Raw genomic sequence first — 18,526 nt, forward strand, 5'->3', positions numbered from 1 at the left:
ATATCGCACAGAGACAAACCTGCGATATATCGCGTATATCGATCTATCGCCCAGCCCTACTTCGAGGTACTCAAAGCTCTTTGACACTATTTCCACATTCACCCATTCACACACTGATAGCTGGAGCTGCCAATCAAGGCCCTAACCACGACCCATCAGGAGCAAGGGTGAAGTGTCTTGCTCAAGGACACAACGGACGTAACTAGGTTGGTAGAAGCTGGGGATAAAAACAGAAACCCTCAGGTTGCTGGCACAGCCATTCTCGTATCAGAAAGTATCCAGTAACAAACGTGTCCGCAGGGCGTCATGAGCGTAATTTCATGAATTATTGTGGCCACTGGCTGTCACCATAAAAAAAAAATTACCGCTCCACTTTAAATTTAAAGCTCGCATTAGTCTGTCATAAAGTTAGTGTTTTTCATACCTGCCATTGTTCACTGGGTAATTTTACTTGATCAAACATATTCTAACATTCCACATAGCAAAATAGTAAAAGTACAGTAGGGCAAAAAAGTATTTAGTCAGCCACCGATTGTGCAAGTTCTCCCACTTGAAATGATGACAGAGGTCTGTAATTTTCATCATAGGTACACTTCAACTGTGAGGGACAGAATATGAAAAAAAAATCCATGAATTCACATTGTAGGAATTTTAAAGATTTATTTGTAAATTATGGTGGAAAATAAGTATTTGGTCAACCATTCAAAGCTCTCACTGATGGAAGCAGGTTTTGGCTAGAAATCTCACTATACATGGCCCCATTCATTCTTTCCTTAACACGGATCAATGGTCCTGTCCCCTTAACAGAAAAACAGCCCCAAAGCATGATGTTTCCACCCCCATGCTTCACAGTAGGTATGGTGTTCTTGGGATGCAACTCAGTATTCTTCTTCCTCCAAACACGACGAGTTATACCAAAATGGATACATGGATGATACAGCAGAGGATTGGGAGAATGTCATGTGGTCAGATGAAACCAAAATAGAACATTTTGGAATAAACTCAACTTGTCGTGATTGGAGGAAGAAGAATACTGAGTTGCATCTCAAGAACACCAGACCTACTGTGAAGCATGAGGGTGGAAACATCATGCTTTGGGGCTGTTTTTCTGCTAAGGGGACAGGGCAATTGATCCGTATATAGGAAAGAATGAATGGGGCCATGTATCGTGAGATTTTGAGCCAAAACCTCCTTCCATTAGTGAGACTTTTGAATGGTTGAACAAATACTTCTTTTCCACCATAATTTACAAATAACTTCTTTAAAATTCCTACAATGTGAAAGCATGGATTTTTTTTCACATTCTGTCTCTCACAGTTGAAGTGTACCTATGATGAAAATTACAGACCTCTGTCATCATTTTAAGTGGGAGAACTTGCACAATCGGTGGCTGACTAAATACTTTTTTGCCCCACTGTATGTATGATAATTTGTGCTTGATATTATGACAAATTATTATCGGGGTCGTATTGGAGGTGAAAAAGCTGTAGTTTTTATGTATTTCATCTGCACCTGGTCTTCTGTCGCCATGCTCTTCCTCTGCTGCGCCGACTTCTCCATGGCCTCGCTGAGGGACTTGGCGTACTGCACCATGGCTTTCAGCTGGGAGTCGGTCAGCACCCACAGCAGGTCGTCCAGGATCAGAACCAGCTTGGAGGCCACCACGTTACAATCCTTGAGCTGGATCGGGAGGAAGAACAGCTAACATGACTCCATCACTTGGGAAGGTACAACAGGACTGTTCAGATGTGTTTCTGACCCGTCGCTTGAGAGTGACCCTGATCTTGGACTGGTTGGTGATGAGGCGGATAGGGGCGCTCAGCATCTCGTGCTCGGCGCTGTGAATGGCGTCGGCCTCGATACGGATCATCTGCCAACTGATCTCCTTGAAGGTGAGGATCTGGACAAACACAAGCCTCTTAGCGCCGTAAGATCCAGAACAGCTAAACAAGGACCTCCGCCTACCTCGCCTTTCTGAGGGTCCTGAATACGGGTGGAGCGCAGGTCACTGATGCTCCAGCTGTTGTTGACGCTGTAGACCTGCAGCTGGGAGAGCTCGAAGGAGGCGTTGAAGGCTTTAGCGCTGATGCGGATCACGATGGAGTTGATGGAGAGGGACATCCCCTCCACCACCTTTTCAGCAAAGCCGTACTCACTGAGAAAACGAGCATGCCGTCACTGAGGAGTTATGTGGTTACATTTCACTTCCTTTGCTTGTTGCATCGCCCACCTTTGACCTGAGGCTGTCGCTATAGGAGAGGGGCCGTTGGGGGGGCGCGGCTCATCACAGGTGCTCATTTCCATTTCCACTTTGTCAAGAGTCTGAACAAGAAGCACACCAACAACCGAAACTGTTAATTCCACTGTCCTTTTATAGATAACAAGTACTTATTTATTAATGTTGTGGAGTCCATGAGAAAGTGGGAAATGGAAAACATAGCTCTCCTTGAATAAATGGTCACGTAGCAGTTATGTCAGTGTATCACCAATGACTTTTACACCAACAGCTAAGTAGCAACATTTTACAGCTCATGCAAAGCTAAACAAAGCTGCTGGATGCTGACATTACATCATACCTTCAATGCAATTACTGCCATCTTGTGGAGTAAATGAAAAACTACACCCTTAGTATTATCACTTTATTCTTGTTATACAGTACTTTATTCTCCGAGAACAACTTCTTTATTCTCCTAAACTACTTTACTCTCTTTGAACTTTTACTTTATTGTTGTAATATTTCTACTTTATTTTCCTGTAACTACAAGATCTGTATTTTCTTAGAACTTAGAAGGGACGGCGTGGCGCAGTGGGAGAGTGGCCGTGCGCAACCCGAGGGTCCCTGGTTCAATCCCCACCTAGTACCAACCTCGTCACGTCCGTTGTGTCCTGAGCAAGACACTTCACCCTTGCTCCTGATGGGTGCTGGTTGGCGCCTTGCATGGCAGCTCCCTCCATCAGTGTGTGAATGTGTGTGTGAATGGGTAAATGTGGAAGTAGTGTCGAAGCGCTTTGAGTACCTTGAAGGTAGAAAAGCGCTATACAAGTACAACCCATTTATTTATTTAACTATTACTTCCATCCATTTCCTACCGCTTATTCCCTTTTGGGGTCGCGGTTTATTTTCATTATATTACGACTTTATTCTGACAAGTAATTATTATTTTATTTTTGGAATATTACTACCTTATTCTCCTAAAACTACTACTTCATTAATATAATATTACTTTATTTTGATCAAACTACTACTTGTATCTTTATATTACTACTTTGCCATACAATGACTTTATTCTTGTAAGTTTACTACTTTACTTTCATATTACTACTACTACTTCTAAAATACAAAATAGAATAAATAAAAATAAGACACATACATTGAAAAAACTGTTTTTTTTCTTGATATTGACTTTTGTAAAAATACTATTTTATTCTCCTAAAACTACTACTTTAGTCTTGTAATATTACTAATTTAGTCTCATAATATTAATAATAATATTAATAGTGACTTTTTTTTTAAATACTGCTGTATCATTGTTATAATGTGACTTTTTTCTTTTAATATTACTATTTTATTCTCCTAAAATAATTATTCTTGTAATATTACTAATTTAATCTTGTTGAATGTTTCCTTTTTTCTTGTAAAACTACTACTTTGTTATCGTAATATTACCACTATATTTTTAATAACATTTGTTATTTTTCCTTGTGAAATTACTCTTGTATTGTTGTAGTAATACTACTTCGGACTCATAAAACTACTACTTTATTTTTTGTAATATTGTGACATTTTTTCCTAGTAAAATTACTACTTTATTCTTCTAATGTTACTATTGTATCCTCATAAAAAATGTTTTTTAGTCAAATTAACACTTTGTTTTTGTAATAATACTACTTATTCTAGTAATATTTCAGCCTTAGTTGAAGTGAATGAAACTTACTAGAGAGATGGGGTGATTCTTTAATTTGGTCCAGGGTATCTGCAGGGTAAAAAAAACATAGAATTAAATTTATTAGGTTCATCTTCTGAAGAAACTGGAACGTGAAGTGTCATTGTACTATTTTCTCTCCAACCCAAGTATACACAGTACTGCTTCTCACCCTGATGGTGGCCTTGTTGCAGCACACGCGGCTGATGGCCAGCCAGGTGGGCAGGTCCAGCAGACTCTGCAGCACTTCTTCATCCAGCTCCAGGTTGGTGAGCTGGCCCTCCCCCTTCAGCGTGCTCAGGTTGATCTTGTCAGGGGAAAGGTTCTTGGCAAACCTGGCAGACGAGGAGGAGAGGAGACAGGGAATTTGGAGATTAGTGTTTTCGAGAGGAGGCTGGTTGATTCATGTGTGAAAATGAGGTTAGAACACAAGAACACAGATAATAAGCATGGCTCTATTGAGGACTTTTGAAGTTACACACCAGTATTGGCACTTTCTTTGCAAACTGGTTAGCGGTTTGAAGATTTACAAAAAATCCACAAAAGTTTTTGTCTCTTTCTGTGTGTGTTTGGTTGAAGTAAACAGACCTAAACAAACATGCCCTTAGTGTTTCGAACCCCATGGTGACTGCTGACCTGCTAGCAAGCTGTCGTACTCCTGACACTAAATGCTCCATATGGCACTGAAAGTGATTCAGAAACACAATGCAAGTGTTTCTTTCCAGTCCACACCTCCTCCTGCCAGCGTCACATTCTTCTCCAATTCTGTGAATTATTCAGCAACACAACCTGCACACTGGAGCCACACACACAAACGCACTAACAAATATGTTTGCTATGGTTCTGCTGAAGCGTCTCAGGTCTGCCAGTGAAATATTCATCCTTGACCCATGATCGAATGTCATGTTGCTAACTTGCTTTCATTGCTCCCATGTCATGAATAAATTAGTAGACTTTGAATATGTTGCTGTCCAATCATAAAGAGTAAGAAGGGATACATTTTACATTGTCACCTTTTAGACATGATAATATGACAGGTTGAGTGGGAAATTATGAGAATAATTCCAGAAAAAAATGGGAAATAGTTAAAAAGTCACTATTACAGGACAGTAAAATAGTTGTTTTAAATAAATCACAATACTATATAAAAAATATATATATAATTTTATGTGGAAAAAGTACCAGTAATGTAATTTTACATGAAAAGTCTTACAAAATTATAGTAAATTAGTAATTTTATGAAAATAAAGTCCATCAATCAATGTTATGTGTAACCTGTTGAAGAACTTCACAAGCAGTCTCCTTTCGACATCTTGCCGACCTTCTTTCATTTCTGTTGAGCTTTTATGTTATCTTACTTACGTAATCAGGCACAGTAACAATCTAAATGATACGTTATCACTGCACCTTAACCGTAATCTGAACACGGAAGTAAAGCACCGACCACCTCTGAACGACACGCGCAGCAGGCGTTTAGTGCAGGAATGTTAAATGTATTATAATAAAGTAGTTATTTTGAAGGAATCCTGTAGACATTCTTTAAAAAAATAAAGTAATAGATTACATAACAGTAATTTAGAATAGTAATAATAGTCATTTCATGACAGTAAAGTAGCAATTTAATAAGAATAAAGTAGTAATTTTATGACAAAAAAGTAGTAATTTTACTAGTCGAAAGGCACTATTCTACAAAAATAAAAGAAACATTGTATGGGAATAAGAGTATTTTTCTAGAATAAAGTCGTAATATTACCAGAATAATAATTTACTTTTTTAAAGTAGTCATATCACAAAAACAAAGTAGTCTTTTAATGGTTGGTAATACAGCATTAATTTTAAGAGAATAAAGTAGTCATTTTACAAGACTAATTGTACAAAATTAATAAAAGAAAAACATTTATGATAATAAAGAAGTAATTTTGAAAAAAAAAAGTATTTTTATCAAAATAAAGTATTAATTTTAGGAAGATAACGTATTAACTTTATGAGACTAAAGTAACAATGTTACAAAAACAAATTAGTAATTTATGAGAATAGTAATATTATGACAATAAAAAAAGTCATAACAAAAACAAAAAAAATGATTACAGGGATGAGCAAATAACTTCATAAAAGATAGTATTAATAGTCCAAAATAAAGTAATAATACTGTAAGATTTATAAGATATGATTTTACAACAAAAACGTCACCATGTTATAATAAAGTTTTACTAAAATGTAGTAAGTAGTATTACAGGTAGGAAGTTGCAATTTTTTATATTTTTATGAGAAAATAAGGGGGGAAATACTTGGATCAACGGATTATATGGGCCGATATTTGGCTTTTTGACGTACCGGTATATCAGTATTGGCTTGTTTTTAACGGTATCTGCCTTCTTTCTTTCTTTTTTTTTTTACAATCCATAAACTGCTAAAAAAAAAAGTATTACTTTATGGTGATTGTGATGTAGAAATATCCCATGTTTACCAATTTTTCCATGAGATTTCCCATATTTTGAAATACATATTTAGACACACATAATAAAGGTGTTTGTAAAATCCCCTGATATTAGTTGGTGATAAATTAAACACATTAGCGCCGTAATAAATATGATGTCACTACTGGTCTGACGTTTACATTAAAATTATGTTAAAAAAAATAAATGTAAACCTTGTCAAGCGGTTTACTGACATACAGTATATAGTACTATTTATATACTGCTATTTATGTTTAGCTGCAAATTAATATCGGCTCCAAATATCAGTTTTCGGCCTCCTTGACTAAAAATAATCAGTATTGGTATCGGCTCTGGGAAAACTATATTGGTCAAGCTCTGGAAAAAACACACACCAAAAAAAAAAAAATCACAATTTTAAGACAATAAAGTGCTTTAATATTGCAAATTATTAAACCCAGGTCGCGGGGGGACTAGAGCCAATCCCAGTTGTACTCGATGGATAAAATGCAATTCGACAAGAAAATTTCATGAGGTCTGTTGTCATTTGACACAAATAAAGTTGTAATTTACACAAAAAAAGACGTACATTAGAAAAACAAAACTCCCATTTTTACATAACATGAAAAACAAGTATAACTCTTACAATGGGACTCACTGTGTAATGTACATTACCAGGAGTCATTACATTAATTATTTTGTTTACTTGCCAACGCAGTGTGAAAAGGATAAAAATACACACTCCCAACCAGCCGGAGCAACACAAAATAACACAACGCCTGCATCTTCTGTGAAGGTCGAGGAATATTTATTCCCCGCAGGAGACAGCATGAAGGTTAGTGTGAAGGAGAACACTCATAACATTGCAATGAGGGGATGTCAGCACTTGGAAGTAGCCCTCAAAATAATCCTAAGAGTCTTGTTTTCACCCCAGACAAAACTGTTGACACCCACTACACAGCCCGAGGCTGTGTGAGCACACACCTACAGAGAGTGTGAATCATCACACACACGCATGTCTCCTAAATATACTGAATAATGACATGGTAAGCTACTGTTCAGACAAACAATCAAGGAAAATGCTTTCGTATGAAATCGTCACTCCTTCAGTCACTTCCTATCTATGTTGACGCCAAATGCTGCACAATTTAAAGCACTTGGAGGCAGTCGTGCTTCCACATTAGCAATTTGATATTGTGTGACAAAAGAGGAGAAATCCAACCCCAGGGACAAATGACATTACAAAAAAAAAAAACTGCACAAAAAAAACGTTCAGCCTGTCGACATGTGAAGTAAAATTATGGAAATCTCAACCTGTGATGAGATTCGATAAGTCAATTAATGGAACAATAAATGAAAATGAACTCAGCAGCTGCTGCTGTTTGTGTTACATACACATAAACGGTAATAATAATAACCGCTGTAAAACTAAAAAAAATTATTAAAAAAAAACCTGATTGATAATCACACTTTGATTATGGACAGACTAGCTGGCTTAATTGCTAACATGTAAACAAGAGGCATTATCAATCAATCAATCAATCAATGTTTACTTATATAGCCCTAAATCACTAGTGTCTCAAAGGGCTGCGCAAACCACCACGACATCCTCGGTAGGCCCACATAAGGGCAGGGAAAACTCACACCCAGTGGGACATCGGTGACAATAATGACCCAGTGGGACGTCGGTGACAATGAGGACTATGAGAACCTTGGAGAGGAGGAAAGCAATGGATGTCGAGCGGGTCTAACATGATACTGTGAAAGTTCAATCCATAATGGATCCAACACAGTCGCGAGAGTCCAGTCCAAAGCGGATCCAACACAGCAGCGAGAGTCCCGTTCACAGCGGAGCCAGCAGGAAACCATCCCAAGCGGAGGCGGATCAGCAGCGCAGAGATGTCCCCAGCCGATACACAGGCAAGCAGTACATGGCCACCGGATCGGACCGGACATTAACGCTGTTCCCCATTAAGAAAGGTAATTAATTCCCCAATCTAAATGTGTATTTATAATTAAAAAACACCACTTGGTTAAAAGATTTTACAGGCATGTGATTTGACCACAATGAAAAAGACTGAAAGAATTTCAGTGTTTAGTATTGTTTACTCATATTTGAAAATAGGAAATAATAATAATGTGAGGACACTGACATATTGCATGAAACAAGTGTGAAAATATTTACCTTCAAGATTGTTACACCACTGACAATATTGTTTCAAAAGACTACATAAGAACTTAATATTACAAAATAGTATTATATGCAAATTTATTTCAAATAAATTGTTAACTGGAATCAATAATGCGACTCTTTGAATTTCTGTAATTTCATAATATATTTTCACGTGCCTTTTTATTTTTAGAAAAACCCCTTTATATTTCGCAAAGCAATAGTTGGTTACTATTTAAAACAAACATGCGTATTTCGCAAGCAAATATTTTTTAGCTTACCTAATTTTTAACTACCCTGTCTGCAAGTGAAGTGGGTTGTTTGGGTGGATCTTTCCTCTCGATGTCTACAGCAGTTGTCGATGTAAACAAAGGATGAAGTCCGTAAGGTTTGCTAACTTTCGGTTGACATACAAAAGTACCAGCTAGTGAAAAGTTTATTTTCCTTGCTTCAAGTTGTTTCATATGTTTTTGGCGTTTCGCATGTACTTCCAAAGCCTTGAAACCTGGTGATCCATAGTCAATATTATCATGACAACACGTGCACAAAACTTTTTCGGGACGATCGATTTTCCGAATAAAATCGCCAAACAAAGTCATAACTTCCTTCTTCCCAACAGTATCAGTGATTTCCCTTTCCATCCAGTCCCATCGAAACTTATTTTTTACATGTTTATCAATTTCTTTTACTCGTGAAGCGTCCTTTCTCTCAAGAACCGACATCGTTTACATTTGGAAAATGGCGGTAATAACGTCATCATTCATAACAGACGTCCTGATTGGTCAAAAGGAACATATTGACCAATCAACTACGGCGTAATACAAGCTACATCTCGATTACAAAAGACGAATCGGCAAGTAAGCGAATCTTGACTTAGGGTCGGAAAAAAAAACAGAAAAACGGAAGATAATTTTTTTTTTTTCCCCGAGATTAAAAAATACGAAATTCCGAAAAATCACATGCCTGATTTTAAGAGTGTTTTGAGCACATTGAAAAATATTGCAATAATAATAACAGGGACAATGTTGGTCACTATAGCTTTATTTAGCCATTTTATTTATTGTTTTCGTTGGGTCTATTTGAGGGTCCCCACACTTCTTTAATAGAGACAGAACCTCTTTTACTTATTTTGGTTGTAATTTTTATTGAACTGCAAAATTTTGCAAACATTTTATTGTTATTACTTGTTTGTTCTATTAACTTGGATATTTAATAGTCTACATTCCAGTTACAATTATAAAATGAACAAGAAATAAATGTTTATTGCATTTGAAGGGTTTGTACTAGATACTTTTCGATACGCTTCTGGAAACTTTGTATCTGTAAGTAATATGTAACTATAATTATTTGATACTTGTTTATATTGAAATGTGTGCTATTGTTGACTGGAATATTGTTCAATTAATGACGATAATTACGTATATCTGGTAGGGGCATAAAAAAATTTATTTTTTAAATGAATCGTGTTTCTTATTTGTAAGGATCCTTAATGGCTTGAAAAAATATAAAAAATCTATTTAAAAAAAACAATAATAGTTGTTTTCTTTTATATTTGTATTTTTTAACCTGTCCTGTCCAGACACTTTATTAAATGTTTGGGTAAAACTTTATCAAACAAAACCAATTTTCTTTTAAGTATTACAGAAACTTATCAGAGCTGGTTACCTGTTTTATGGAAGAATGTAGTTAATCATAGAACTATCAAGAAATACTATTTCTATTGCATTTGAAAGGGTACACCTGCATGAATATTATGTATTATTTAATCAGCGGTCAACTTGGTCTCAAAATAATGTGGACAAAAATGGAGGAATGTAGTTAATCATAGAACTGGCACCCAACGTTATAAAAAAGTATTGAGTTTGAATCGACACTCGATTCTGAATCGAATCATTATCCACTAGAATGCAATTGTGTGGTGCCCAAAGATTTACAGCCGTAATGTCTCTAGCTTATAGGCTAGCTCTTAGTAGCCTATAATAAGTCAAAATAAATAAAAGTAGCCTAACACGCTTCTGCCTTGGTGACTTTGTATGTGTAAGTAATATGTAACAATAATTATTTGATCCTGCACTATTGTTCAATGAAGGACACTTATTACTTATGTCTAGCTTGTGTGCTATTGTGTGCTTAGCTGTTGTGTAGCTGCTAAGTCCTAGTAGCCTATAGTTTACCATATTTACCGTTTGTAAATAACTTAACTAAAATAGAAGAAAAGAGCAACCTTGTGTGCTTATTGGAGGACATTTAGATGCTAACTGGCAGGACTTTACCATGAATTGATTAACGTGGACCCCGACTTAAAAAAGTTGTCCAACTTATTGAGGTGTTACCGTTTATTGGTCAATTGTACGGAATATGTACTGTACTGTGCAATCTACTAATAAACGTTTCAATCAATCAAAAACTGTTTGTATCAGAGATTTGAGATGAAAGCTGATATCATCCGTAAATAATCAAATGTATACACTTAATATTATACTTTCTGATCTCTCTATGTCCACTACTTGCTGTGCATATTCTACGAAGTCAGACCTACACTGTTTCAATCTCCATTCTTCAGATGATGCAATTGTTGATGACTGAAGTGCTGATATCAACCAAACTTACCCCCCCTCCACAACCCAGCCCCCAACTGTAAATAATTAAATGTATATACTCTGATTATTAACTTGTGTGATGACTGTATTATGCTGATGGTACATATTTGTACCATGAATTGATTAACGTGGACCCGACTTAAACAAGTTGAAAAACTTATTCGGGTGTTAGCTTTTAGTGGTCAATTGTACAGAATCTGTACTGTACTGTGCAATCTACTAATAAAAGTTTTAATCAATCAAAAACTGCTCGTATCAGAGATTTGAGATGAAAGCCGATATCATCCCTTACTTGTTTTTTGGCTGATATCGGATCAGGACACTCCAACTACTTAATACCAGTGTAAAATCGGTTTATTGTGCGCTGGCATCACTTTGAGGTTCTTATTACTTGTGTAAGAGGAAATTGGATACCGACCAGTGACCACTAACTACCACAACAAGACTTGGGCGGTAAACAAAAATAAAAACAGCTGTGTCCATCACTCACGCACATCAAACTATTATTTTCCCTCAGGCTATCAAATAATCCAGGGGCGAGTCTGGGCCTATTTTATTTCATTTCCAAAAGGAGGTCAACGAGTGGTAGAGGGGTTAGTGCGTCTGCCTCACAATACGAAGGTCCTGAGTAGTCCTGGGTTCAATCCCGGGCTCGGGATCTTTCTGTGTGGAGTTTACATGTCCACCCCGTGAATGCGTGGACTTCCTCCCACTTTCAAACACATGCACCTGGGGATAGATTGATTGGCAACACTAAATTGGCCCTAGTGTGTGAATGTTGTCTGTCTGTGTTGGCCCTGCGATGAGGTGGCGACTTGTCCAGGGTGTACACTGCCTTCCGCCCGATTGTCGCTGAGATAGGCACCAGCGTCCCCCGCGACCTCAAAGGAATAAGCGGTAGACGAGGCGTGATTGCGCTGCAGGTTGCGTGACGTCACAATAACTCAAACCCAGAAGTCCCTTGAGAGAACCGCGTCTTAACATAAATAATGCACAATATAAAACGAATGTGTAGGTCAACGCAGCGAATTGCAGTTCGTTGTTTAACACATTTATGCCAGTGGCCGGTTCCTCTATTGTTGTTAGGTTGGCTTATTTTTAAATGAAGGTGGTAATTGAGTGTGAATGTTGTCTGTCTATCTATGTTGGCCCTGCGATGAGGTGGCGAGGCCCTGCGATTTTTTATTTATTCAGCCTTTATTTAACCAGGTAAAATCCCATTGAGAGCAAATATTTCTTTAGCAAGGGAGACCTGGCCAAGAGGGCAGCAGCAAGGTTACATTAAAAACAGTAAACAACACATAAAACAACATATTTACAACATTAAAACATGCTCATATTACACATGTGCATACAGACATGGTAGACTGCAATCCTCTCACAAAAGCTTTAAACTCATTTAATGCAACAAGGGTTTGAAGTTGAATATTCGATTGTAGGTTATTCCAAGCCTTCGGTGCTGAAAACCTAAATGCTTTCTTGCCCAATTCAGTGTTTACTTTGGGGATGACAAATTGAAGAACATTCATTGAACGGAGATTTTGACTTCCTTGTTTTTTTGTTAAAAGACAAGATAGATAAGATGGACTGATACAAAGAATGGTTTTGTAGATGAAAACAGACCAATGATTGAGGCGTCGAGCACATAAAGATGTCCAGTTAACCATTCAATCAATCAATCAATGTTTACTTATATAGCCCTAAATCACTAGTGTCTCAAAGGGCTGCACAAACCACCACAACATCCTCGGTAGGCCCACATAAGGGCAAGGAAAACTCACACCCAGTGGGACATCGGTGACAATAATGACCCAGTGGGACATCGGTGACAATGATGACTATGAGAACCTTGGAGAAGAGGAAAGCAATGGATGTCGAGCGGGTCTAACATGATACTGTGAAAGTTCAATCCACAATGGATCCAACACAGTCGCGAGAGTCCAGTCCAAAGCGGATCCAACACAGCAGCGAGAGTCCCGTTCACAGCGGAGCCAGCAGGAAACCATCCCAAGCGGAGGCGGATCAGCAGCGCAGAGATGTCCCCAGCCGATACACAGGCAAGCAGTACATGGCCACCGGATCGGACCGGACCCCCTCCACAAGGGAGAGTGGGACATAGAAGAAAAAGAAAAGAAACGGCAGATCAACTGGTCTAAAAAGGGTCTATTTAAAGGCTAGAGTATACAAATGAGTTTTAAGGTGAGACTTAAATGCTTCTACCGAGGTGGCATCTCGAACTGTTACCGGGAGGGCATTCCAGAGTACTGGAGCCCGAACGGAAAACGCTCTATAGCCCGCAGACTTTTTTTGGGCTTTGGGAATCACTAATAAGCCGGAGTCCTTTGAACGCAGATTTCTTGCCGGGACATATGGTACAATAAAATCGGCAAGATAGGATGGAGCTAGACCGTGTAGTATTTTATACGTAAGTAGTAAAACCTTAAAGTCACATCTTAAGTGCACAGGAAGCCAGTGCAGGTGAGCCAGTACAGGCGTAATGTGATCAAACTTTCTTGTTCTTGTCAAAAGTCTAGCAGCCGCATTTTGTACCAACTGTAATCTTTTAATGCTAGACATGGGGAGACCAGAAAATAATACGTTACAGTAGTCGAGGCGAGACGTAACAAACGCATGGATAATGATCTCAGCGTCTTTAGTGGACAGAATGGAGCGAATTTTAGCGATATTACGGAGATGAAAGAAGGCCATAAGTATAAGACACAATGGTGAGTAAGGGGAGCGCAGTTGGTGATGAATCTCAGTGCCCCGTGGTACACACTATCCAGCTTGTGGAGACAACCAGCAGTAGCATACATGTACAACACATCTCCATAGTCAATAACAGGTATCAATCTTATTTCCACCTATTTCTGTTTTACAGTAAAAGAAAAGTAAGACTTGTTTCAATAATAAAATCACAGTAAAAGTTTCAGTTTTTTTTACAACATACCGATTCTGCTCCTTAAAACTTAAGCGGTCATCAATTAAAAATCCCAAATATTTAAAAGAAGATACTAACATAATTTGTTGCCCATTTTTAGTTGAAATGTTTTCCCACAGTGCTGATCTTACAGTTTTTGATGTGGTAAAGAACATACACTTTGTTTTCTCTGCATTTAAAACCAGTTGAAGATAGCAAAGTTGTTCTTGTACTCTGTCAAATGCATATTGTAGATATTTAAAGGCCTCAGCAGGAGTTGGTGCTGCGCAGTATATGACCGTATCATCAGCATAGAAATGGAAAGTTGAGTTCGGAATATGAGGTGGCGACTTGTCCAGGGTATACAGAAGCCACCACGGTGTATATGTTTCTTTTACTTCTTATTCATAGCTGTATGTAGAAGTGGCTGGTTGTATCAGCTCGGCTACTTTAATGTGTTCTTAGATGTTTCCCTCTTACACACATGGAAGAGGGATGTGTACTATGGCTATGAGCTGTTTTTTTTCCTCTTGGCCTCAGTCTGGACCCCCGCTCCAGGAGCCCAGGCTTAGACCATTTTTTTTATTTATTTTATTTTATTTTAATCTTTTATTTTTTTCTCCCATTCCCCCCCACTTATTTACCTGTATCTCACTTTTCTGAAAGGGGCTCCGTTCTGTCTCCCTGTAATGTTTGTCTGATCTTGAATGGGATTGTGCTGAAAATTTTAATTTCCCCTTGGGGATTAATAAAGTATGTCTGATTCTGATTCTGTGTACCCCGCCCTCCGCCCGATTGTAGCTGAGATAGGCACCAGCGCCCCCCCGTGACCCCAAAGGGAATAAGCGGTAGAAAATGGATGGATGGGTGGTCATTGATTAAATGTGACCACAAATGAAGTAAGAGGCACAAATAAAAACAAACCTTGCTGACATGAACTCGCATGACTCATGTGGATGTAGCCAAGTGGCTTCATAAACATTTAGTTAACGTTAAAGGCCTACTGAAACCCACTACTACCGACCACGCAGTCTGATAGTTTGTATATCAATAATGAAATATTAACATTGCAACACATGCCAATATGGCCGGTTTAGTTTACTAAATTGCTATTTTAAATTTCCCGCAAAGTATCCTGTTGAAAACGTCACGGAATGATGACACGTATGATGACGCGTGCCCGTGATGTCAACGGTGGTAGCGGAAATGTTCTCCCAGCACTGATCAGGGCTAAAAGTAGTCTGTTTTTATCGCATAATTCCACAGTATTCTGGACATCTGTGTTGCTGAATCTTTTGCAATGTGTTCAATTAATAATGGAGACTACAAAGAAGAAAGATGTTGGTGTAAAGCGGTGTATTGCAGCCGGCTGTAGCAACACAAACACAGTCGGTGTTTCTTTGTTTACATTCCCTAAAGATGACGGTGAAGCTTTAATATGGAACAGAGTGGTCAAGCAAACATGGTTCTCTGACCACATGTCAACCGGCAGGTTTCGGTGAGAAATGGTGGTAATAAGTCGGCTCTTTCCGTAAACATAAGCGGAGCTTGTGTCGTTCCTCCTGCAGCTGTCAAAGAGGCAGCTGCGACTTTCTTGGGTCCTCCGTGGCTTCCTTCAGAGACACTGGCGGTCACCACCCCCCTCCGACTTTCAGGTATGACTATAACATCTCACTAAAACACTAGTAACACAATAAGCAGATAAGGGAAAATTGGGGAAATTGTCACTTTCTCCATCCGAATCGCTCTGGCTGCTGGTGGCCATGATTGTACACAATGTGAGGAGCTCTACCACCAGTGATGTCATGCGCACATCGTCTGCTACTTCCGGTACAGGCAAGGCTTTTTTATGAGCGACCAAAAGTTGCGAACTTTATCATCGATGTTCTCCACTAAATCCTTTCAGCAAAAATATGGCAATATCGCGAAATGATCAAGTATGACACATAGAATGGACCTGCTATCCCCATTTAAATAAGAAAATCTCATTTCAGTAGGCCTTTGGCCTACAGAAAGGAGATTTCCCCATTAATTTGAGCGAGGACGAAAGATTCGTGGATGAGGAAAGTGAGAGTGAAGGACTAGAAAAAAAAGAGACTTTACAGTGGGAGCGATTCAGATGTTATTAGACACATTTACTAGGATAATTCTGGAAAATCCCTTATCTGCTTATTGTGTTACAAGTGTTTTAGTGAGATTATATGGTCGTACCTGTACAACCTGAAAGTCGGCCCCGCACCTTTCTTCAGCACCAGTCGACGGGTGGTGGCGATGCCCATCTCCGCCCTTCGCAAGGGACACTCTTCGAAACACGATCTTTCGAAATGATCGCTGCATAATACACTGTACTTTGTGAGTGTGGTCCGATCCAACCGTGTTCGCTTGACATCTCTGTTCCATAGTAAAGTTTGACTGTCTTCTTTCGGGAATGTAAACAATGAAACACCGGCTGTGTTTTTGTCGCTAAAGCCGGCCGTAATACACCGCTTCCCACCTACAGCTTTCTTCTTTGATGTCTCCATTATTCATTGAACAAATCGCATAAGATTCAGCAACACAGATGTCCATAGTACTGTGGAATTATGCGATGGAAAGAGACGACTTATAGCTGTGAACGGTGCTGGAATCCGTGACATCACGCGCACGTCATCATACCGCAACGTTTCAGCAGGATATTTCGGCGTGAAATTTAAAATTGCAATTTAGTAAACTAAAAAGGCCGTATTGGCATGTGTTGCAATGTTAATATTTCATCACTGATATATAAACTATCAGACTGCGTGGTCGCTAGTAGTGGGTTTCAGTAGGCCTTTAAATTACTGTTGCAGTTCTTAAATTCACACAAGAAAGGGCGCTGCTGAGATTGTGATTTTAATAAATCTGACAGAGCCGAGCGACCGGTTCAACCTGTCCACCATCCGCGCTGTCGAGGGATTAGCATTAGCCGGCTAGATGACCAATGCTAGTAGCTTAGCCGGCTAGGTAAACAATGCTAGTAGTTTAGCCGGCTAGGTAAACAATGCTAGTAGTTTAGCCGGCTAGGTAAACAATGCTAGTAGCTTAGCCGGCTAATTTAAACAATGCTAGTAGCTTAGCCGGCTAATTTAAACAATGCTAGTAGCTTAGCCGGCTAATTTAAACAATGCTAGTAGCTTAGCCGGCTAGCGAGGGTCACTGAGAGGCAGACCGGGGTTGACAGTCGTCACAATGCGGCTACGTGAGTTGCCAACACCGGCTAAGCACACAGTGGACTACTTAGTTTTCGCTTAATGACGGAGAGGTCCAACACCCTGACACCTCCCGCCGCACTGACCTGGACAGATGCTTCAAGATCTGCTTCTTAATGAGTCCAGCCATGGCGCCGAAATGTCCTTAGGCGCCGGGGGTCCGAGCAACCTGGCCGCCCGGGGAGCTGACTCCGCTTCCCGCTTGAGGGGCGTACAAATAGACGAGTCAAAATGTGGCCGTCTTCATTTTGGACCGCCTCATATTCCCGGGAGTGGAGGTTGGAGAGACAAGCATAGTTGTAGTCCTCCTCACTCAGGCTGCTCCAACAAAAAGAGAGAGGGGCCGGGGAGTGGGGCAGAGAGTATCCCGAAGAGAGCACCCGGACGACGGCGAGGAGCGTCTGCTGTCACCGGGGCTGGGGCGTGCTGTGGTGGTGCATTCAGGGTCTGCTCGGAAACTAGTGATGCGTCCAAATGCTATTTAAATTTCAATTTCACACAAGTAGTTAAAAAACAACAACAATATGGCCTGTATTTATGTTATTAAATGTTTTTGAGCGATAGTTAATATGTATCATTTCATACACATCGCAATACAGCGTCTATACGGTGTAATTATAATAATAGCTGTTCTTTGGCGCCCTCTAGCGTTCACAACATATTTTTGCAGCATTTCCTTGACTACCCAAAGACATGAATCGGCACTTTTTTTTTCTTTTTTTACATTTTTAACGTTGATCAAGCCATGAATTGATTAACGTGGACCCCGACTTAAACAAGTTGAAAAAATTATTCGGGTGTTACCATTTAGTGGTCAGTTGTACGGAATATGTACTGTACTGTGCAATCTACTAAAAAAAGTTTCAATCAATCAATCAAATAGATAGATAGATGGATGGATGGATGGATGGATGGATGGATGGATGGATAGATGGATACTAGATAGTACTTTATTTATTCCTTCAGGAAAATTAACATTTTCAGCACAATCCCATTCAAGATCAGACAAACATTACAGGGAGACAGAAAAGGATCGTTGACGGGTCTGCTGACTTCCGGCGCCCCTTACAAAAAAGATGAGATACAGCTAGGTAAACAAGGTGGGGGAATGGGACAAAAAAATTAAAGATTAAAATAAATAAATAAAAGCACGCATACTTATTTTTTCTCTCATCGCAGGAAAAGAAACATCCTAAAAAGAGCAGATATATGTATTGTTTAGACGTAAGTAAACCGAAACAAGGTAGTTTT

At 39.1% G+C, this 18,526-nt stretch overlaps 1 protein-coding gene across 5 annotated transcripts in view; it reads right to left on the reverse strand.

Moving 5' to 3' along the window:
- The window catches only part of bltp3b (bridge-like lipid transfer protein family member 3B), a 47,405-nt gene extending 29,689 nt beyond the window's left edge, over positions 1-17,716 (reverse strand). For 3 of the 5 annotated variants that reach the window (XM_061912146.1, XM_061912144.1, XM_061912143.1), the window contains exons 1-7: positions 17,362-17,715; positions 4,096-4,258; positions 3,936-3,974; positions 2,231-2,322; positions 1,966-2,155; positions 1,760-1,900; positions 1,513-1,680 (exon numbers count right to left, since the gene is read on the reverse strand). In XM_061912146.1, coding sequence (XP_061768130.1) covers positions 1,513-1,680; positions 1,760-1,900; positions 1,966-2,155; positions 2,231-2,322; positions 3,936-3,974; positions 4,096-4,258; positions 17,362-17,405 — 837 coding nt within the window. In that variant the 5' untranslated portion in view covers positions 17,406-17,715. Of the gene's footprint in view, positions 1-1,512; positions 1,681-1,759; positions 1,901-1,965; positions 2,156-2,230; positions 2,323-3,935; positions 3,975-4,095; positions 4,259-17,361 lie in introns of all 5 variants that reach the window. The other 2 variants (XM_061912142.1, XM_061912141.1) reach the window with 1 other exon arrangement.
- Positions 17,717-18,526: the final 810 nt, after the last annotated feature.

The sequence above is a fragment of the Nerophis ophidion genome, linkage group LG10 (assembly GCF_033978795.1).
Source record: "Nerophis ophidion isolate RoL-2023_Sa linkage group LG10, RoL_Noph_v1.0, whole genome shotgun sequence".
Taxonomy (NCBI): Eukaryota; Metazoa; Chordata; class Actinopteri; order Syngnathiformes; family Syngnathidae; genus Nerophis; species Nerophis ophidion.